Raw genomic sequence first — 25,739 nt, 5'->3', positions numbered from 1 at the left:
TAATTCACAATACTGTAGGTATTTATAAAGTCAACTTGCAATACTGCATTAGTATAGGTATTAGGTCTAATCGTATCTTAATATAATATACTATTGCATTACAATGTATTTAAATAATTATTATACTTTTGACCTTCAGTCCACAACACTTACGTATTAACTAAAACAAAGTGTATTTGATCAAAACACTTTTTGTTTATAGTCATTCTAGTTATAGTATTGTTCTGATAATGCGATAATAGTGGCACTAGGACATTATGACCACCACACTCCGTGTGTGTTGTCAATAGACACAGCTAGACTGATTGCAGCACGTTGGAAATTCATTTTATGGTAGTTTTTTTATTAGTTTTTTTTTTTATATCTATACAGGCACCTAGTTAGAATTAAGCATAAGTTTACTAGGACGTTGGAATATTTTTATAGCATAAAACAAATGTCTTTATTTTTGAATTAGGGACGTTTTACAATCTATGATTTTGCCCCTGTACGCCACTGATGATAACGCAGTTTTAATCCTCATAAATCGTCCAGGACGGCCCTGTTTCCGGGCCACCGCCTACACGATAATTATTCAGGTTACAACTGCTTTATTTTGGGTCAGCATGACTGATGATTAATATAACAACAGTATTGGCATTTTAGTTTTAAATTTCGTTCGATATGAGTGATACATAAATATATAGTTGACAAAAAAAAAAAACGACTTCATAGTCACAGTTGTAAAATTTCAATATAATATAATAAACGCTTATGTAAAACAAAAAAAAAATTTAAATAAATTATATATTTATAAACATATGTGTACATGATGTGCTTAACCTATGGAAGTATATTATGTATAATGCATGTAATACAATGGGCGAGACAAGAGTGATGGCGGACAATTGGATTTATATTTTGTCGGTCGAACTACAATTATTTGTTTCTACCACTTTCAATGTTTAAGTTGTACATAATATACAAAATATCATATTATGATCGTTTTTAATGAATATTAAATCATGTCGACATCCAATTAGATCAGTTAAAAAAAAAAATAATAATAATAAAATATTTATAGTTTAAATCGTATACGAATCGTGAAAAAATATAATAAAATGAACACGATTTTATTACACAGACGCCGTACCTATATTATATTATACTAATATGTTTAATAAAATAATTGTACATAATTCGTTTTTTTAGTCTTTACGTTCTATAGCGGACACGCGACGTCCAACGCACACCAGCGGAGTGACCATCGAAATACCTTAAGTATTTTTCTATATATAAAAACCGCACAACGATAATATTTATATTATAATTTTATGATTTCTGTCTTCCGTCCGTCGGTGTAATGCATTCTGAGAATTCACCACCGCGGTAATGGTCACGCGGTGGTCGACGCCGCGGCCGATGTCGGCGGTGACGGCGTCGGCGACTGTGCGGGCGGCGGCAGCGGCGGCGGCGGCGGTCCTATCGAGTGTGGCCACACGGCCGCTGCCGTGCACGGCGGCGTCGTGCTCAGGTGGTGCGACGGATGGCGGCCGGCCGCCGCAATACTGCCCGCCGCCGTGGCCGCGTACACCATCGCGTGATGGTAGTAACTGCTGCAGTACGTGTTGTACGCCGCGGCGGCCGCGGCTGCGGCGGCGCTACCGCCGGCCGTCGTGTCGTAATTGGCCGCCGCGGCCGCGGCTGCTGCTGCGGCGGCTGCTGCGGCGGCAGCCGTCGTGGCGGCCGCTGATTCGCTGCCCCCGCCACCGCCGCTTCCGCCGCCGACGCCGTAATGGCCGTTCGGGTGGTGTTGCGACGCATGCAGGTGGTGCGGGTGCGACGGGTGTAAGTGTTGGTGGTGCTGATGCTGTTGCTGAGCAGCGGCCGCGGCCGCGAGTATGTCGGTGACGGCGTGCGGACTCGGCCAACAGTGCTGCGGCGGCGGCGGCGCCGGCGGTTGTAGCTGTGTGGCCAGCGACGGCGACGTCAGAGACCTGGACGCCGCGGCCGGCACGGTCGGAGAACAACACGCCGAGCCACCCGTGGCCGGCGGCACGGCGGGCGACAGACCCGACGAGGGCGGCGGCGGCGGTGGCGGCGAACACAGGTGTTGGTGCTGTTGGTAGTGATGGTTGTGGTAGAGCTGGTGGTGTTGGTGGTGGTATTGGCCGTGTTGGTGGTGGAGCTGATAGCCCGCGGCCACGGACGGCGGCGGCGGCGACGCGGACGGGTGGTGATGGTGGTGGTGGTGGTGGTACGGCCCGTACATGTGGTGCGCCGCCGCGGCGGTGGTCGGCGACAGGCCGCCCGCACCGGTCATGACGGCCGTCGGCTGCTGCGACGCCGCGTTCTGCTGCGTCGGTCCCGACGATCCGATCTTGTTGCGCAATATCCGGCTGATGCTGGACACGCTGGGCACGTTGAACTTGTCGCACACGCCGTCGGCGAGCAGCCGGTCGCGGATCTCCCACGCGAACACGCCCGGATCTTTGCGCTTCAACCGGCCGATGTACGCCACCACCCGGGGCGTGGTCACCCGTGGCTTGCTGCCGCCGATGGCCCCGGGTAGCACGCTTCCGGTCTCGTGGTACCGGGCGAGGATTTTGGACACGCACCCGTGCGAGACGCGCAGCTGCCGGCTGATGTCGCACGGCCGGATGCCGACGCGGGCCAGTTCGACGATGCGCACGCGGACCGCGTTGGGCAACGGCCGGCCGTTGACGAACACCCCGCCCAGCTGGTTCACCTCGCCGTACTGCTGCTGCTGTTGCTGCTGCTGCTGCTGTTGGAGGCTCTGCTGGTGCTGTTGTAGGTTTTGCTGGTGCTGTAGGTTTTGGTGGTGGAGATCGTGCAGCTGTTGCTCGTGATGCAGTTGGTGGTGTTGGTGATGGTGACCGTCCAACGGTTCGTGTTGGCGTTGCTGCTGCATCTGTTGGTGCTGTTGTAGTTCATTGTCTTGGTGCTGCTGCTGCTGCTGCTGCTGTTGCTGATGTTGCGGCAACTGTTGAAGTAACTGATGGCCTTGCTGGTGCGGGTGATGCTGTTGGTGCTGCAAGTGTTGCTGGTTCAGGTGGTGTTGGTGTAGTAACAGCATTTGCTGCTGTTGTTCGTTGCCACCGCCGTCACTCATGTGCTCGTCGTGATGGTGCCGTCCATGGCGACGATGCCGTTCGTCGCCTCTCTCTTCGCCACCACCGTGCTGCTGCTGCGGTTCCAATAACATTTGAGAAAGCCGATTATGTAATTCTGTAAACACAATCGTTTATTATTATTAATAATATAATATTATCGTTAGAACAATTATAAATGACATATCACTATAATAGGGGTCTAGGGTGTTGAATTGATTGCAAATTCCATTTATTCTGAATTTCCGAAAACATTGTTTTTCAAGCTCAAAGTTCATTTTTATACATCAAGAAATTATAAAAAATAGAATTTTTATTTTGCGGTTTTTTTCACATTTTTAATACATCTTTATATTTCTAAGGCAGTTTTATATAGCAATGGATACAATTTTATAAAAATTTAGTTAAAATTCATTCTAAAAAAATAAAATAAAATATTATATTTATTTTGCCTTGTCGTACTTCTATTTTCATTATTTCTTATGTTTTTACCGATCGAATAAATATAACACCATCGACACCTAAAATACGGTTTGTCATACGAAATTATTTTGTTGACACGAACATACACTTGGGTATTTATATACATAAATGCAATTAAACGAATAATTAATAAGAAAAAGAATTTATTCAATGTAAAAAATATTTTTAAGAACATTTATAGTTATGAGTGCATTCAATGTTTTTTTTAAATTATTTTTCTTGTTTTTTAGAGAATTTAAGTCCGTTCTCTATATACTACTAATTACATAATAAAGATTCATTAATGGTGTTATACCAATTATATACTTATGTTTAGATTTATTATAGTATAAAATAGTATAGTATAAAAATATGATTAAAACTCTTTATTAAAATATTGAATTATTTTAATTAAAACGCGTAGGACAATATAATAAAGAAAAGTCGTTTTATTGAGAATTTTACATTAACTAATTATTTATTTTCTTTGAGATAATATTCGAAATTAGGTTTTTATATGTCACATAAAAATATATATTATTATTAACTATACTTTACCAACTCCTATATGAGATGTAAATATACTGAAAGATACTACATGCAGACACAGTATTTTTGTATATACTTCATTTATTTTAATTTTAAATCCAAAGTTAAATACAATACAGATTTTGAGTGGAGTGATGAATGTATTGATTTTACAAAGATGCGCATGTGTATTTTTTTTATGTCTGTTTAAACGAGAAGTAGAAGAAAAAAGCTTCGATTTTAAACTTTAAGAGGAGTTTTGGATAGAAAATAGGTCAAAATGGCAAATTCCAAGTAATTTTTTTATAATAGGAAAAAATAAGAAAATAAGTATGGAAAAACGTACATCCAATAGTGTATTATTAAAATAATGGTATTTTAACCATGGCTATTTAAAAAAAAAAATCGTATAAACTATAGTGTGACCATATTTAAAAAATAAAAAATATAACAAAAATAATAACCATAATATTTTTAAACTAATATATTTTATCATATTTTTTTTTCGATTTTTAATTGTGAAAAAATATAATTGTTAAACTATTAAAATCAAACATATAAAAACTTTATTTTGAAAAACATAAAGTAATATTAATACTTTTTAAAATTTTATCAAATCCTTTATTCATTTACTTTACTTTTTTAAAAAAACTTGTTAATTCATTTTAGGTCAGTACACCGATTGCGCCGCTTAAATTTTAGATCAGTACACCAATTGCACTACTTATATTTTAGGTTCCTTATTTTTACATGGACATATGTAATTTACTGCACGGCGGAAAAAGTTACATATGTATATACACAATTAAATATAGCTAACTAATATACATTCAAATATACTTAATTTAAAGCAAAACGTAAGAAATTACGGGAAATACGACAAGCTACAAGTTGATAATAGTACCTATAAATCTATTTAAAATACATATTTTTATAAAAGTATTTTTATATACTAGGTGTAATGTAGAATAATATTAAAAACCCTGAAAACAACTGAGCGCAATTGGTCTATCTATCCAAAAAAGACAGAGCGCAATTGGTATATTAAAAGGTCATTTTAAGCATAATTGGTAAACTCCCAAAGCGTTTGAAAGAAGTTTGCCAGGACAACAGGATACACAGCTTAAACAAAGGACAATCCTCTTACAAAACCACTAGAATGTATGCTTACCCTAATATATTATTAATTTATTATATGTACTAAATTAAATTTAAAAAATATGTTGATTAGGTATAAGACATTATCTACCTATATAAAAATATATATATATTATATTCTTTTAGCTACATCTAAAAAACATATCATAAATTTATAAAATAGTTAGTATCTAATATAAGCAGACCGTTTCCGCTCATGGTAATTTTTCGTATACAATGATATATTATTTAATTAAAATTTAATGTACCCATAACAGTGACCCACTCGACACCTAACTTGCCTACCTTTTTATATTATTAGCAAGTACATTTTAAAATTTATAACAGATCTTTAGATTATTATTATAAATGTTGAAAATATTATGATAAATTGAGATGAAGTTACCAACATAATTTATGTGGATCAAATTTATTTAAAATAATATTAAAAGTAACAAATAATCACTATTGCTATTGCATCAACTTAAACTTTAAAATTGTAATACAATATACCTATAAGAATGTGTGTTCCTCTATTATTATTCAATATCCTTACTATGTAGATTACTAAATATCTATATAGTTATTTAGGTATGAATACTATATTATAAATACTGAATAAAATTCAGTTAAACGTTTTAATTATTTTATAAGTACTTATAATTTATTATATTGAATTAAAAATAAATATCTATAGTAAAATGTTTTACACGTTTTTCCCCTTCATAATCTATAATAATTGAATTGCAAGTTTAAGTAAGAATGTTAAGTCACCGTGTAAATATATAGGAGTATATATTTTATAAATACATAAATATAAATTAATTTAGATGAGATATGTATTGGTATATTTACCTATCTATATTCTATATCTATATATAGTATTGCCAGTATAGGTAATCGATATATACGTATTTTAAACTGTGGGTTTTTTTATTAAATAGAACATTTTCAAAACATAAAATCCATCGAAAAGAATTCAGATAAAAATATCTATTAGTTGTATATATGTTTGCATAATAAACTGCGTTTTATATCTCATTTTATTTTTTAGATATATATAATATTATATGTTTTTACTATACCCACATCGCATAAAAATAATTTCTGTATATCTACTGATATTTAACCGGTATTATATGGGCGGAGTCTATAAGTATAAAAGTATACTATAGATAACTATACTAGCTAGGTAGTCAGTCAGTAGGTGTACGCATTTAGCAGTAGTATTATACAATTCTTAATATCACGATAACTAAATATTATCTACATTCCATAAAAGTGTATATTAATATATATTTTTTTAATATCTTTTTATAAATCGTTAAACGTCCCTGTACGTTATAAGTTTATAACTATATAATAATATGTTTGAAACCGCGGTCGTGTTGTTGTATAATTATTTATTATATAAAAGTGGGCATTTATCACTGAATTTCGCAAGACATTTTACAAATTACTCGGCAGTCGGTGGTATACATTCCGCGAGTTTAAACAAATGACGATGGTATTCGTTCATTGTTTAATCCATCGGCTACAGATAATATTACATACAACCGTGAAGAACGATTCGATGGGTTCAAGTGCGTTTTTGTATATTTGTATGTATATACCTACCTATAAATATATAATAATATGCGTTATACATTTCCGGTGACATATAACCTATAATGTAATTTGTATATACTAATGTTGTATTGCCACATATTATATAAGAATAAATGTACACTCGTAGTGTGCATACACATTACACACGCCATATCGTTTTAGTGTGCGCGCGTATTTAATATTGTTTTGACTACCGTCGCCGCCGCCGCCCGAGAGTCGGGTTACACGAACGGCTCAAATTTCTCATTAAAAAAACCGCGCAGCTATATTACATTAAAATGTATAGGTGTATTCCATATAATTTACGCGCAAAACCATTATTGTTTAGCGTATTATAATATACGTTATGGCTTTGCGGCACGCGAATATTCGCACGTACATCGCGCGGTCGTATATTACACCCGGGACAGAATGCTGCGACGGCGGCGGTATACGCGTTATCCGCCATCGTTTTTCTATTCTCATCGCAACAGTTATTCTTTAGACTGTAACTTATAGTTATATACAAACATACAATACACGTGATCAAAGGCATTGCAGACTAGAGTTAATTTAAAAAGTTTTTTTAAAGACTCAATACAATTATTAGCTATATAGTATATAATATATATATAGTTAGTTAATAATTTAGCTAACTTAAGAACTTGACTATAGTTTTTTTATAGTTTAATTCACCATTAAATTTAATTAAATTTTTTTCAGTTCATTTAAAAATAATCCATAAAATTAAAAATTGAAATATTTTTGCCATTATTGATTTTATTAGCTTCATACATAATTATACTGTATACCTACTTAATCGTTTTAAATAAAATTAATAATAATAATATGACGATTAGCAAAAAAAATGCTTTTAAATGATTCATATATTAATTTAAAAAGTATAGTTAAGTTAGATTTTAATAAATTTAACATAATAATTTAAATAATTTATTTTCATTATCTTTTTCTAAGAATTTCGATGTATACTAAATGAATTTCAAACCTTTGACATGAAACTATTGGTACCTACTGGCTTCTATCTATACCAATCTACCTCTATGCCACTCCATTTCGATCATTTAAACTTTAAAATATAGGTACATCATTTACCTTGCGACAACAAAAACATTTTTATGTGACATATTAAAACTTAGAGTACCATAATTTAAAACGCATCGATTTTAGCCGAACTTAAAAAAATATATATCCTCGTGTAGCGAGACAACACTGATTAACAGTTCGAAATTCAATTTAAATATATTGAGATGACTTCAAAATAAAAAATATTTTAAAAACGTTAATAAGTAATTATACCATAAATTAAGATTCTATTATTTCTATTTTTGACTGATGTAACAATTAACAAATTATGACAAAACAATAATAAAACCAGTATCATAAATTCATAACTAATCAAATACATATTTATCATTGTCAACAAAAATTCATAACCATAGCTATGCTTATTTTTAATTTGATAGTAATGTCTTATTATTTTCATTCTGGATAAAGTTTATAGATACCTGATACATTTATTTGTCATATATTAATTCAATCTATCATCGTATGTTTATCATATTATTATTAGTCTAATCAATGTATGTAACCACAAACCATATACACGCTAAATAATAAATAGATACATATTTGATAAGAATTTAACACTAAATTTAAATACAGCAATAACTTTTCTATTCATTAAACATTTAAAAATTTGAATTCAATAACTATATATATGGTTGTATTTATAACCTACATATATTTCAATTTAATAACGAAATTTCTAAAATACGATAATATTTAAGTATCTATATTATTTTCGATAGACAAATAATCGAAGATCGAATTTACATATAATACATATAATAGTAGAGAAGTCACGTGTAATAACCTAGGTATAAATTGATTAAGTTAAAACAGTTCGATATAACTAGACATATAACATGTATATATAAACTATAAAGTACTATAATATAGTAAAGTAATCTGCTAGGTATTGCTTTTATCGGTTAATTTAAAAATATAAGTTATTAGTAAGCTAGACTTTTTATAACTCATCATATATTTTTTCTTTTAGTTTTGCACATTTTAGACCAAATTATAAATCTATTTGGGATGACGTAGAAGCATTTTTTTTAGAAAATTATAGATCCTATTTTGAAAATAATATACGTTGTAGATATAATTTTCTAAAATTTTAAATATCAAAAATTTTTATAAGCTACCAAGAATAAAAAGTGTTAAAATATTATTAAAATAAGTTATTGAAATTGTATAACATGTATTTTCAATGAGTGTTAATTTTTTTTACATATTTTATAATATCATGCTTGATTTTCTTTAAAAGAATACTTTGATATTTTTATGTCATAAACATTTTTTCCTATATATTCTTTTTTATGGTTTTTAAGGTCATAAAAATCAAATTCTGCTTATTTTTAATACAAGGAGATTTTGAGAGTATACGGGAGATAGTACCTATTTTAAAAGTGTTTTAAATTTTTTAACATTTTTTATTTTATAATTTAATTATTATCTGGTACATAATAATAGTCAGTAAAAATTAATATTACTCTGTATAATATACCTATTAGGAATTATTCATTGAAAGCGAGTGATTATGTGACAAATTCTTTTGATTATCGTATTAGTTTATCACGTATAGTTAAACAAACAGTTGCCTAGTTGACCAGTTAGAACAACTACCATTTAAATAAATTACATGTTTTTCTATTATGTGCATTTGATTAATCTATAATATTATATTAACCTGTTTATCATATCGAGTGTTTTCATTTATTTGTAAAATATTGGATCAGTTGTTTTGTTACTTTAAAAAAAAATAATCAAAATAATAAAATACGAATTAAAAGTGCCATCATTTAAAGAGGAGGCGATATTATATTGATATAATAAATACACTCAATCATATGGATCATATTATACTCAATACGTGGATTTTCAATAACTTAATAAATTTAATGGTCAGTAAAACTCGGGAATTGAATATAATAAATATATAATATATATATATATATTTGTTTGGGTTAAAACAAAAATGTTTTATTCAAAATATTATGATGCAGTAACTGAGTAACGTATGAATAAGAAGATATATATCATCATTTGATAAAAATAAAATATTGACATTTTTAGATCGTTCTACAAACATAAAACCAATCAATGATGGCTGTATACAAAACTTGCAAGTATAATAGTAAATTGAAATGTCAGTCTTTGAAAAAAAAGTTTAACCATCAAGGCATCAAGTGACGTGTACCTACAAGTTCATGGAATAATTTATGAAGAAAATAAATGTTCAGTTTGGTTGAAAAATATAATGTTATTTGAGTAATATATAATATTAGTTATAAAAGCCGTAAATAATTTGAAACTTATAAGTAATTTGATAATAAAATTGTGTTCTTCTATGCTAATGTAGAGGGATAAAGATAGGTACATAAAAACTATTAAGGATTTTTAAAATATAGAAACAATAACATTCGTAAACTTCGATGTATTTTATATGAATTACAACATTTACAACTAACATATAAATAAGTGCTGAATTAAAAAGGTTAAAAATGTGTTATCATATTTTGACTTAGAAGAGTTGATAACAGACTTTTGTATTTTTGTAAGTCATTAAAATGAAATTTATTGAATTTAGATATTTTTGTAGATCAACTCATAGCATTAGTACAAATGGCAACCAGGTTATTAACTTTAATAACTGATATTAAATATATAAAGGATAAGTTAAAAATAAAATAAAGATATTCTTGATCTTTTCCAACTGGGTAATTGAAGTTTACCTGCAGCAGTCTGATAGTTGCATATTCATGCATCAGAAATTTTAGGTACTTTAACTGTTTTCTATTTAAGTTCAATATGAAATATGTTAACGTCGTACTTATTTCTACAAATATTCAATGTATCAATATATATCATTTTATCAACCACAGAGACGGAATAGGTACATAACTCTAAGTCAATACCATATCACTTATTAATTTATAAATGTTACTAATAATAAGTGATTTTCTAGAGAAACTGGGAGATAAAACTATTATATTATATACGTATAAAAATAAACAAAGTACAATTCGATTTATATAACGAATCTATTTTATCCATAAAATAACCAAACATATTTGCATAAGATGTTATTATGATATTATACTAAAGAGAACAGTATGATTATGTAAAAGTACAGTTTGCATTGGAATATTTGAGAAGTGAAGTTCAACTTTTTTATAATTGAAGCGACGCATTCTTATAATGGGGGTAGTTACTGCCTTACTGGTTAGGTGTGATTAGATATTATGCTTGAATATTATTTTTTATGTGTGCGTTATATATATTTAATACGTACATAATTACTATTATTAGTAATCAAATTATATTCATTTTGTATAGGAATACTTAATCAAATCAATATTAATAATATGGATATCATTGGAATTTTTATAATTTATTTATTTATTTTTTTTTTTATGAGGGGGGCAAGACATACAAGGAATTATGGTATAAGTCTTTATAAAAATGCTGAATAAAGGTCAGAAATTTTGATAAAAATAATTCTTTCGTGAATCTAAATAATACCTTTGTATAAGTTACAACACTATAGATTTGTATTTATATCAAAAGGCGTATAAAAACTTAATTTCTCAGTTATATTTCATGGTTATTGGTTACGCTACTGCCTAGTGCCTATATAGTTTATAGCTATTATTTCGAGATATAAAAGCAACTGTAGAGATTGGTTTTGAAAAACTGGTATGCCGTGCCAATAAAAATTATGTAAACGTGCACACCAGTTTTTAATGAAATCCGGAAATTTATGTAGAATTTAGAAAAATTAGACAACGTGCCAGTGGGGACTGGGTAGGTGTATCTATTATATAATATTATTTTATGATTGTTATAAATTAATAAAAAGCGTTTATTATTTATCTAACCTACTGCGATTAAAAAAAAAACACGCGTGTGATATGGTTGAGCTATAATATATAATAATATATAGTTCGTATATACATGAATATATAGAGACGTTATAACAACACAATACTTACTATTAATTAGTTGTTATATTCAGTGTTGCGTGATGGTTATAATATCATAATAATAAGAGGTTCGGCGAGAGGACGCGGTAAACTTATGACGGCGGTACGAGCGCGAAAACTATTGAGGGACACGCGATGGAATGTGATCAATTATATATTGTGTGGTATATTATTTTATAACGCGTTCGATGGACTTCGCGAACTCCGTCGTCGATACTATTATAATAATATATTATTATAACATATATTATTATTAGTCGTACATACATAATATATCGTATGCGATAAATTATACGAAACGGAGTTTATAATAATAATAATAATAATAGTAATACAGTCGGTGCATTTAGGTCGATTTTTTCTTCTTTTTTTTTTCCGTTTTCACGTTTCACGCGAGCGTATAAATAACTGTATACAGTAGGCGCATCCTCCGCGAGCGGGTGGGCGGACGGACGGGCGAGCCAAGAAAATAATTACAATCGCCCGGCTCTATCTATCCGTCGCGCGCGCACGCGTGTGTGTGTGTGCGCGCGCGTTTACTGCATGTAATATGTACGCGTATAGTGTTCGTGTATTATTTGTGTATTAGCCAGTGCCGCCGCCGAGGGGCGGTACGCGTCATTTACGAATCCATTACACGGCGGCGGCGCGGTGCGACGGTGGTATGGGCCGCGCTGGGCGGGGTTGGGGAACATGCTTCTCGGGGGTGACGTGCGGCGGAGCGGCGGGCGTCGGACCCGGATGGCTGCCGTCGAGTCTATAATAGAGACGCGCTCGCAATTCGACCGTACCGACATCGTAATGACGCGTACGAAGATTAATAATCGTCACCGTAAAAATAAAACTTCGCCGTTGTCACTGCGTTATAATATGTCGTATATACTGCGCGGTGTGTATAATATTATAATACGCGGCCATAATAATAATAATCTATAGTGCGTTTATACACACACACGCACATACAATATATATATATATTATGCTCGGTTTCCGCGCGCGTGCGTGTGTGTGTGTGTGTGTATTATGTACTGTGTTATGCATATGTGCCGCCTAATATATTATTATGTACGGCAGTATATATGTGAAATTAATCGTCGACGGCGCAAAGAAGGCGCGCCGGTTAGCCGGAGAAAAGAACACTGAAACGAAAAAAAAAAATAAAATATTTTTTACGATACGAAAAAAAGAGCAGAACGAAGCGACGACGCGTGCACGCCGCTGTTGCTACTGAAGAAAAATTTGACGAAATCGCGTTATTGCGAAATAATATGAATATATTACATGATGTGTGTACTGGTGGGATCATTGCTGGGGTAGGTACATTGATAATAGGTACGTACGATACGAACACTCGCGAATGAACTCTATTTGCTTATTATTGATGTCTAACTAGTAAAACGCGATGGACAAATAGTACACACATTATATAGTACCTATATACCTGTGGTGAAGATTCAATACCAGGTAAAAGGCGTATACATACAAACTACAAAATTTTTATGAATGATTTAATAATATAAATAACAATTTGACCGCGCGTTTGTCAAAATCTTCATATAATGCATGCATATAATACATTTATTAATCGATTTTAAAAGCCTAAATGTATAGATAAGATTCGTTTATAGCTTTTAAGCGCAATTTACTGCATACATTAAAATATAGATATCTATATAATATATATTATATTTATATAATTATGTATCTGCTTACAACAAAATATATAAAAATCATCGTAATTGGAAATTAGATGAACTATAAAATATATGAGGCAAACACTCAAAGTTATCGAAATACCTGTGCAAAATTATTTGTATATATTTATTTGGATCATTTAAATACCTACTTTAAACTTTGAACTTCGAGGAAGTAGTGGGATTATAATTAAACTATTGAGAACTATAAATAGATTTAAATAAAAATTTTTATTTAAACATTAATAATTACCTAACTCGAATAATGTAAAAGTTATACTTTAAAAATTTGAAAGGCAAAAATTTAAAGTTACTTGTAGAAACATATTGTAATGAGGTTGACAATGTGTACAATAAATTTGATATAGATCTAACGATTTGAAGATATTCAACAATTACAGCTGATTATCATATTTATGTATTTTTCTTACTCTAAAGTCTGCAGAGAATAACATATATTATTATACTTCATGTATTGAAAATATTTCTACGCAAATAAACAATTTGTTTGACATGTATCTTATAAGAATAAAATCAGATACATTCCTTAAAGCTTGAGGTTCTAAAAATAATTTTTGGAACCAACTGAAGGAAAAAAATATTCTTGTTTGAGGAATGTACAGCTTTGTAGTTACATACATAACTTGGATCTATACATATTACAAATACATTATGTAAATCAAAATTTTCTCACATGAAAATTAAAAGATTTGAATATACCATTTATCTACACTTTTTAATTTATAAAGCCGAATCTTTATTCAGCAATCAGTAAATATTTTCCAGATTATGATAAACTGGCCAACAATGTACAATGTCTTACTTTCATATCAACAAAATAATAATATTACTTATTTAATTTGTATTTAGATTTTAGAAATTAGTTGTGAAATACTAATTATACATAATAATGAGTACTTTACACAGCATTTTCAACTATATATAAATTTTAATTTTATTTTATATAAATAAAGTACTATTTAATAATAATAAAAAAAAATCTATATAGAATAGTTTATCCTCAAAGGAAAAATAAATTCTTAATAGATCTTTACAAAAAAAATGTAATTATTAAAGTAATTATTATGGAATAATATAACTTAAGCAATAAATTAACATACATAAAATAAAATGTTTAAAATATTTAATTAATAATAAATCCTGGTAATAAAATGATTTTATATCAATACATAAAAGTAACTTAAACACATATTTAATTGTCTATGTAAAAATAATGTATAAATTATTGTTTTTATTAATTGACAATATTGTCCTTAGCCTTTATATATACATTATAGACTTTATAATATACCTGATATGGCATTAAATAACTTATCAATATTGCTAATCAATTTATGTATACCTTTATAAAATGTGAATTATTTAATATTTATAAATATGTAGGTACTACTCAAAAATATAGGGAAAAGCTATCAAAAAATTAACTTGATATGATTATAATTTTCATGTATCACGATTAAGTATAATTTTGTTGTATTATGTATGCTTTAAATTTGAATAGTTTGATGAAAATACATATAGCAACTTATAATTTATAAGTAAAATTTCATAATAATAGGTTGAAATAGAATTTTACTCAATAGTAACAGACAAGTTATGTTTATAAGATCTATATTATTTGGACAACTATTATTGAAAAGTTAATAATTGGCCACAGAGCTGCTAGCAATGTGGGCAAGTATAAATCTATAATCGATTTGATGGATTTTACTTACCAAACGTACAAAACTTAAAACTAATCATAAAACTATATAACTATAAAATCTACACCGAGAAAATTTAAAAATGATCTCTTTAAATTACTGGTAAAAACTGTAGTTAAATAAATAAAAACTACTGTCACTGTAGAAATACTAGAAGTATAATATTAAAAATATCAATAAGACATTTCTATAAATAAAACATTATTATAAAAAACCATTATAAATTATAGTAATTATAAATTTCAATAAGATTACTTGTTTGCTCGACTCTGTATATGATTCTAATAAACTATTCAAATATATTTTCTCTTCCACAAAAAACAACTATAATCAAATATCCACCCTTGTTTATTATGATAAAAATAGTTTGGGGCATAAATGGGTTGTACCGTAACAAATGATAATGACAACGAGGGGGAATTATAGGGAAGTGACTAATATTTTTACACCCACAAAATTGGCCACTACGCCTCCACTGATTTCACCAACCGCCAACGATGACAACATTCCGGTATACAAAAGTATAAAAAAAAATATATAGATGCAGTAGTACGCACAAATATATGCATAAATAGGCGACAATTTCAAAAAAATTTAATAGTTTACAGTTTAAACTTAATAAACTACAATATATATTCATATAATACTGGTACCATAAAACAAACAAAATCACATCTGCGTTGCATATCGCTACAATATATTTTATAAAATTAATTTTTTGGAATCATATTAACCAGTAGTTATAAGAAACAATAAAAGAAAATTCGAAAGCACATAATAAGATTAAGCTAATTTGCTATATTAAAAATAAGAAAATATTTATAAGTTTATAACCATTTAATTTTACTACTTATACTTTTAAATATAAGTACATTTTTTTTAATTTTTAGTAGGTATAAGGTACTAAATATCCTATGGATAAGTAGAATTAACTATATAATAAATTACCTATATAGAAAATCAAAATTCCAACCACACATGGACTAGAAGTTTTTATTTGAAAAGTAATGTAATTATATATTTATATGACTTACAAATAATATTTGTAATTTTTATTATTATATATATGCAATAAGAATAATATACATATTTTATAAATTGTTATTATTTATTTTAAAACTGAAATGTATTAATTACAGGAACGTGGAACTATATTCAATACAACAATTTAATAAACATTATAATTATTATTGATACATAATATATAATACGATTTATCAGTAACTTAACTTAAATAGATAAATAATATGTAAAACCGGAAATTGAATTATTACTTTACTGATTATTCTCTGATTTAAAGAGTAGTTTATAAAAATTAAAATAATTATAATCTTATATCTTTAAATAAAAATAATTATATTTATGTGTGTAAATTATCTGTATATACACGATCAATCTTACGAGTATATGAAATTTCATAGTATTTCAAAATATTGTTTAAAATACGGAAATACGGAATTATACAGAATGAATAATATAATTATTATTAGATGTCAGCTCAACGAAAAAATTGCAAGCTATAATAACTATTAGAGCCCTGCAAACACGGAACACGATATTTAGACGTACATCAGTATAAGTATACATATGTATAATATTCGTCGGGGGCAGCTGCAGCAGAATGTTCTTGGCCGAATGTGTCATTTAGATGGTTAACCCTTATTACAACATATATATATATAGGTACGGCAAATGAACGGAGACTATATACGACGCGAGATAATGAGAATCAGATTGAGATAATGAGCGGCGGTGGACTACGAACTCCGAGTCAATATATATATATATATATATATATATATATATATATAATGGATACTAATATAACCTTAAGTCTATTGCTGGATCCTAATTATTGATCTTCAGAGCAAAAGAAGAAGCTATGCTCATCTGCTTATTACTATATATATACACAAAGTATAAACGCAATGCGCTACAGCTGCCGCCAAAAACATACGCACACAATTATGTATTATTAACCTATGTCCTATGTTGCACTGTATGCTTATATACGAACGAGTGTCAAGCCCTTGCTTATGGTGACACGTTGCAAATAATATTATGGTCATGTATAGGTATTATAGGTACATATTGTCTGCAACGCACGAGCTCTCTTTTTCTGCGTCAAGACGATGGACTACAGGAATAGACCCTTTTCACCCGCGACTTTCGTGGCTCCGGAAATATTCTCGCACGCGTGCAGTTCAGCGTTCACCCCCCGAAACACGCCTCACGTATACCTATATACATCATGTCATCGTATGCAATGCACCTGACTATTTTATTTTGGATCTAGTTGGCCAGTATCATATATTTAAAAAATTGCATGATACCTATGAATAATTTAAAAAATATTAAAGTTAAAATCAAATAAAAATATGAGTGCTCAATAATTATTAATTGTTGATCAAATAAAATATTTTTCAAACTATTAATTGTCAATCAATGTGAGAAGTCAGTTATATGATTTACAATGATAAGTATGATAATATTTACATGCGATAACCACGGTTCAATCAGGACATTATACGCTATGACACAAGATTACACGATAAACAGTCAACAGACGCATCCATACTTTGGCAACGTATTCTATTCATGATTTGTCTAAGTATAGTGTCTTTTTGATGGATTACCATAATACGCATAGCCCGTTTATACAATTTAATTCATTTTAGTATTTGATTCTATAGTACTTTATATATTCGAATGATATGGTAATACAAGTGAATATTTTTTACTTCGCACAAGCATATCCTTTTACGGTTTTTGCTTATGTATAATCATGTCATCGTAATCAGAGATAAAATGTGCAATTATGCGAGCTACTATTATTGTTCTACTGGCTACTGGGTCAGTTAAAAATGTGTACAGCACCGGGTGTAAAATCCTGTACACGCCTGTGTGATGACGATCGTCAACATATACGGTGGGTTGAAGTCAAATTCCACTCTTATTTCTGATCATTAAATAATAGTATACATGAAATATCAGTACTAATTGTTTTTATTAGCTATATGTTGTAAAAATTATAAAATTAATTACTTTTTAAAAAAATTAATAAATATTTACGATTTAAACAACTACATAATATTATAGCTACAATCTCAAAATAATCATATATTTATTAGAGTTACGTCGTGTAGTAACTATGGCGGCTTCGATCGGAACGAGTCGCTCGGATATTGTTATCGAACATTATTATACTTTTTTATGGGTAGCAATAAGTGCAACAATTCAAACATTTTGGTAGGTACCCTACAATTAAGAGCAGAGCGCTGTTCGGCAATCACACATCGGCGCGCGGGTGGTTCGCCGGAAAAACCACCGGAACCGGAACCGCCGGTTGAGTTATAGGGTGCGTGGGGACGCGTATAGAGACAACGCCGACGGAAACGGGCCGCAAAGCGCATAATATGTAATAATGGAAGAAGGCACCGCCGCCGGATAAATAAAAATATACAATAGTCAGAGGCGGCGGCGGCGGCGGCGGTTTTTTAAAGTCGCGGAGATGATTATAATTAATTGGCGTCGGCGGCAAACGCGACAAAACGACGTCCACACACACACACACACACACACCACGAGACACGATATTAGACGCGCGCGGCGGCGGCGCTGCGACCGATGTGATCTACTGCTGTTGTCATCTATCCGCCGCCGGTTCTTGTGTTTCTCGGCGTACGATACTGTTATTATAGACACAGGCGCAGCAGTAGCAAACTAATTTGACGACAACCTCGGTGTGTGTGTGTGTGTGTGTGTGTGTGTGTGTGTGTGTGTGTGTGTGTGTGTGTGTGTGTGTGGACAGACGACGACGAGGAAGACGTGGGGGTGGCGGGCGGCATTAGAACAAAGACGGTGGCGGTGGCGGTGGCGGCGGTGGCGGCGGCGGGGACCGTGTATAATATTATAATATGTTATGTTATTTTCTTCGCGATCTCGCGCGTGGGCCGGTCGGGGCGGCGGGGGAGACTCACGTATACCGCTGCAGTCGTGTAATATAATTGTGGTCGTTGCCGCCGTCGTCCCTTTGACGGCAGTCGCTCATTTTCACATTTACATTATAATTAGCCGGTTTGTTTCTTTGCAGCGACCGCCACCACCACCGCCGCCTCCCTATAACCTCTTCGCCGTCGTCTCCGGAGCTGCAGCACTCGGTGTGGTGCGCCGCGCGTCTTATTTATTGCCACCGCCACCGTCACCGCCGCCACCGGTGCCCCGTGTTTTACACGTGTTTTCACGCACGACCGCTGGTCGGCGGTGAGTGGTGGGGGGTGATGGTGCAGAGGAGCGGTTACAGTACGTATAATATATATATATATATATACACCACACGACAACGCACAGGGATCCTCGTTACGATTATAATTACGAATATTATTAGTATAGTGGAAACGACTGCGTTCTTATATATATATATATATTATATTATATTGTGTTGTACAAGACTATTATACAGCACGAAATACAAACGGCGCAGCTATACATTTAATACTGCAGGCGGCGGTGTCTAGGGTTTACACAAACGACATCCACTGGATATCTCGTGTGTGTCTTTCCGCCGGCTCGTCGATCGTCTTCACCGTTGTGTCTGCTGCACCACTCCCGCGGCCGTCCCTTCGCACTATATATATATATATATTATACGATACGTACGATAATATGTTTTACACGACTTGGACGCGACAATGTGTGTTTTTAAACACGACGGAACAACCGACTTCCGGCGCCGGTGTCGACGGCGGCTCCGTAAAATATTCTTTGTGTTATTCGTTCCGCGGAAATCACCACGCGACGAAGAGAGAGAGAAACGCTATACAGTCGAGGACGACTCGGCGGCGGATGAGTCTCGATCGCGACCCTTACCGACTACTTACTATATAATATTTAAGCCACCGCGGGTATAACACACGATCTGCCACAATATTATGTCTTCCGCAGGTATATAATATTATACCGCCGCTGCGGCCCCGTGTTTGCATTGTCGTATACGACGTCGTCACACATCAGACCGAATTAAAAGGTTTATATCCGCGACGGCGCTACGTCGTATGATAACTGCAATAATAATATGATATTGTGTTTCTGTGTGTGCTGCAGCTAATACGCGGCCGCAGTGCTAATAGCTACCGCCGGTACCGGTGCTACCGTCGTCGTCGTGACGCCGACGATGTTTACTACATCGGCGGCGCGGCGACGACGACGATATTTGCGAGTATTACACAAACAAATCGACAAACAAACGAGCGCAAACACGACTACTGCAGGCCGCTTTCGTTTACCGCGCGGCTAAGTGGTGCGTAGGATAAAACATATCTTATATATTATATACAGGTAAACGTGTATAGCCAGTATGGATTGGTATTTATTAAATACATTATTATATTAAATATTATAGTAAATTTTATATCATGATGTATACAGTGTGATTCACTATAAGATATTCGTCTTTGTATTTCCTTATAACATACGAATTTATATTAAAATCCTGATTTTTAGAACTTTTAATTCTAATAGTAGGTTAATACCAAAGGCTACATTTTTAAATAAATATATATATACTCACTTTTTATACGTCATTTATAAAGAATGTCTTGTGGCGATACAACTTATTTTTGTCTATCGGGAAAAAACACTTATCAATTAACTGCTAATCAAATTAATTTTTTGAAGAATTCTATGTCTCTTAATCATCGAATTTTGAATGAATATAGATTTTGAACTGTTGAATTTTGTACACTAATGATCATATGTCCATTATGTTAATGTATATCAATTACTTAGGAAGATACTAAAATAGTAACTATAATCTATATATATTATATAGGTGCTATAATGATTTTTAAATAAGTAAGAAATATGCCAATACTAATTTATCAACAATTTATAATTTGTAAATACCTACATGAACGATCTGATGTTACACATCATATTATATTTTAATTTTTGAAAAATCATTAAAAATTAATTTACTAACGAATAAAATGCCATTACTAACATGTTTTACTAACGGATAAAATACCATTACTAACATGTTTTATTAACGAATAAAATTCCATTACTAATATGTTTTACTTACGAATAAAATGCCATTATATTAACATCTTTAACTAACTCAGAAATACTCATTCAAATTGTGATTTAAAGATATCAACATTTACAAAATAAATCACCGGCTTAATCATTTTCAATAAAAACGGTTAGTTCTTATTAGGAAAAAGATATTCATATCAACTCAGAATACCCCTTAAATGGTATAAAACTTAAACAATTGAAAAATGCTATTATGATCTTTATAAGTAGCTACTCGTATACTTAAAAATTCCAAAAATGAAAAATCAGAATTTAAATTAATTTATTTCTTAAGATATATTATATACCTATACATTGGGGTAAACAATGGGCACTCTTGTTGAATCATACTGTATACATATACACTCGTCGTACCTATATACCTATATACCTATATATATATAGTTTCATGGACGGAGCATAACATAACATAGTACCGCAAACTCAGATTATTTTCTAAATCAATAATTTCTCTATCTTATAAATTTAAAATGATAAACGCCATAATATAATAAAATAAATTAAAATAGAAGCAAAAAGTATAATTTGTAATAATATTTATTGCTTCCTTTGAACAATATGCTTATGGTAATGGCGGTAGTATGTTACAATTTTATAACTTTTATGATATTCGAAATTAATTATGATATGCATAGTGAAAATCCGACACCCACCGGAAAAACAATGGCGTAAAGCACTAAAAATCTGATATATTAATTTAGTTTTATGATTTAAATCAAACATTTTATTATATAAGTAGACGGGTGCGCGCGTATTCAAAAAAAATAATATGCCGTTGCTGCTCTGTCGGTGTTGTATTATTTATATCGCCTCGCACGTATAATATTATAATAGAGGGCCAAAAAAAAAAAAAAAAATTAAAAAACGTATATCAAGAGAAAAAACACTTATATCATACGCGACAGGGCGTCGAGCCAACATCCACGACGACAAATCTGTGACGGCCAGAGCTATAATTATAAATGATTACACACGCGATTATGATTATTACGGTTATGCGTTTGTTTCCCGTGCGCGTACGCCCACGCCGCCCACGCGTAATTATGAAACGTAAACACGCGCTAATACCACGACGACAGCGACAATCCCTTTGAAACGGATTCGTTATTATTTATTTTCCGCTCTCGCGCTCGAAGAATTTTGAAAGAAAAACACTAGTAATGTCATATACTTTGCATGTTATTATACAACACATAATTCATTTTATCATATTATATTTTTCAACACGTAACCATATACATACTATATGCGTTGAAAAATAACAATTTAAAACAAATCACTATATTGATAAAATAATAATAATAATAATATATGTACCATTATACGATGTATAATAAAAACATTATTGATATTAATTAACTGTATTCGTACAAACCCGTCGAAAAATGTACATACGCGAAGCTGCTTAGCGTATATATTATTTACATAGAATCTACATCACTATGACGTGTAATCGATTATTGATATGTAATAATTATATTGTACTGATTGATATTATATTTTTCCCCGCACATATAGGTATATTATACACGATAAAAATTATAATAATATGTATGTGCAGATTAATCGGTCGCCCCCGGTGCATTTCCGTTCGTCGTATACATTATTATAAGTTATAACTGTTGTAGGGGTGGTGGGGATAGATAAGATGACGCTGCTGCGCGATTAATTAATTAATTCTTGAACTGATGAACTGCAAATAATGAAGTAATATATTAATGTATATATTATATTACTTATTAAGTTATTAACAACAACTGTAGCCAGTCAGCTCCGACCTTTTTTTTTTTTACATAATATTACTGTCGCGGTTTTTTTCTTAGCTCTACAGACGTACCGCCGCCGATTTTTACAGACGCGTTTTCCGGCCGCCGGTGCAAACTACAGTGGGTCGATGACGGTCCCGTCGGCTCTCTTATCGAGTGCATATTTATTTATCAAAGCGAGTCGTATTCGGTCGAGCATTGAATCTGCTTGCCGCCAAAGGTGTACGCGTTATTAATTATTAATAATTATATTAATTAAACCTATAATAACCTATATTTATACATATTTAATATAAGCTGCAACGATCACGTGAAAATAATTGTGGCTGCGCTGCAGCTACAGTATACAGCACCCAAGTGAAGAAAACCGCGTTAGGCCAAAAAATTTCGTGAGTATGATTATATATATACCCAAAAGTCATCATATATATATATTTAAATTGATACGGAGTGACCGATTACATTACATAAGGCTTCATTCGTATAGCTAATGAAACTCGAATAATGATGAATGTCGTATAATATATTATACGTTAAATCAATCGTCCACGTCCAAATAAATTATGTTATATATACCTACATTTCATTTTAACACGTTTAAACACATTATTCTGTATATGTATATACAGTGTGTTCCAAAAGAACCACAAACCACTTTAATTGCTTTGACGGCAAATCGCGATGTATCCAAATGGGTTATTTTCAACGGTATATGATTAATGATTATATAAATCGGAAATATATTATCTAATTTTATTAGAATTTGAATTGATTATATAAATTATGTATATACTGTTTATTTTTAAATATGTATTTATTTATACGTAATCTCGCTGCAAAGGCACTTAAAGGGGGCGATATAATAATATTGAAACGTACCTGCAGGACGGTCAGACGACGGTGACGGACGGTGTCGCGGTTGTCGGTGCTGCTGCAAGTCCATGCGCCGCCCGCGGTGTGGTCAGCTCTGTTATCGGTCGTCGGCCAACGGCATCGTCTTCGTCGTCGGCAGCGACGGCGCCGCGGCTGCGGGCGATAAGCCGGAGCGGCTGCAGCAACACCAACTGCAGCAACGGCAACAGCACACACGCACTTTTCGTCGCTTTTATATACGCGACGCGCGTCGACCGCGACCGCGGCGAGACTGTCGCGGGTACGCCGGTAACGCCGGGCGATAACTTACTACAGATATTTTTCTCGGATTTTACCGGTGCCGTGCGCGCCGCCGTCACGGTGTACGGCTTATTAAGACGCGACGACACGGGTGCGCGCTCGCGTGCGTTTAAACGTTTATCGCGCGCGCCGCCGCGAGTAGCAACGTACCGTATCCGTAACCGTAGCGTGCCGATCGACTGCCCCGCGATGTCGTGCACGGTAATGCGCGATGATGGCTGCGACGTAACGCCGCAGAATATATATATATATATATATACTGTGACGATGTGTTACGCGCCGATATCGTTACGCGACGATAACGCGCAGCGAGTATTATGTGTATGACGACGGCTGTCGTGGACGCGCGCGTGACGAGTGTAGTAAATACGAAAATAATATATTATAATAACATAATATAATACGGGTAACGGTCACAGGTCGAAATGCACGCGTATACCGTGTACAGCTGCCGCCGCCGCCGTCGTCGTCGCTACACTGCTATGCACTGCGCCGCGCCAATACGACTACCGCCGTAGCGTTAACGCTAAATAACATTATCGTATATTGTTGTGCGGTCGGTTGCTAATCCGTGTGTGAGTACGACGCGGTGTGGGGTGGGGCGGGGGGGTCCTCCGCGCCGCGGCGACGGTTCAACGGGAGCGCGAGGAGGCTGGAACACGACGCGAAGCCGTGACCCCGCCCATCCCGGCGGCGGCCGGCGACGAAAACTCTGTTGCCACGGCCAATCGTCTTCGTCGACGTAGTCGTCGTCACCGCCGACACCGTCACCACCACCACCGCCGCCGCCGTCCGTGCGAGCGCACCACTCTGCACGAAATCCACCCGACGCCGGCAGACCCCCGCCCCTTCCCACTACGTATATATCGTAGGTAGGTATATATACGCAAAGTGGAGGGCGGGTTTTTTTTTTTTAGATTTTTATTGTACGCCTACAGTATATATATATATATACGTAAAAATACATATTATTATTATTTTATAAATATTCGCGTAGAAAGATGTGTATAAGAGTATATTATATAGTATATATAGTCATCGGTTTATATTTCTTTCGACCGGAGTCAAAACGTTCATAAATCCGGTCCATTGCCGAACATTGCGGTACAATATCTATTAGTTATATGTAGATACTGCAGGAACTAGAGTTCACGATCTCAGCGGACATTTTCATGTTAACGAACCATATACCTATAATAATCTATATGATTATATATTCTTGGATAAAAACTATGCGATCACGCGAACATCACATAATAGACACACACGAAAACAATCTCGAGAACATTGCAGCAGCAGTGACAGTGATGCGCAGCATTATAACTGCAGTTCTCAAAGTACTTAAATGAGGTTCTTATATATAACTGACATATGCTAATACTTATACGCACAC

General features: G+C 33.4%; 1 protein-coding gene across 1 annotated transcript; it reads right to left on the bottom strand.

Moving 5' to 3' along the window:
• Positions 1-711: 711 nt before the first annotated feature.
• LOC132927358 (paired box pox-meso protein-like) lies at positions 712-24,854 on the bottom strand. The gene is made up of 2 exons (XM_060991868.1): positions 24,053-24,854; positions 712-3,228 (listed from the first exon to the last, which is right to left on the bottom strand). The coding sequence occupies exons 1-2, from the start codon at positions 24,114-24,116 to the stop codon at positions 1,376-1,378; spliced, it is 1,917 nt and encodes a 638-aa protein (XP_060847851.1). The 5' UTR covers positions 24,117-24,854; the 3' UTR covers positions 712-1,375.
• Between the last annotated feature and the right edge of the window lie 885 nt (positions 24,855-25,739).

Source organism: Rhopalosiphum padi, chromosome 3 (assembly GCF_020882245.1).
Source record: "Rhopalosiphum padi isolate XX-2018 chromosome 3, ASM2088224v1, whole genome shotgun sequence".
NCBI lineage: Eukaryota > Metazoa > Arthropoda > Insecta > Hemiptera > Aphididae > Rhopalosiphum > Rhopalosiphum padi.
Note: the sequence above shows the minus strand (reverse complement) of the source record. Positions and strands in the feature narration are given on the sequence as shown.

Coding starts and splice junctions, on each gene's coding strand:
- LOC132927358 (XM_060991868.1), bottom strand. CDS start 24,116: ATGGACTTGCAGCAGCACCGACAACCGCGACACCGTCCGTCACCGTCG. Junction 3,229..24,052: donor GTCGTCTGACCGTCCTGCAG/GTACGTTTCAAT, acceptor TTGTGTTTACAG/AATTACATAATCGGCTTTCT.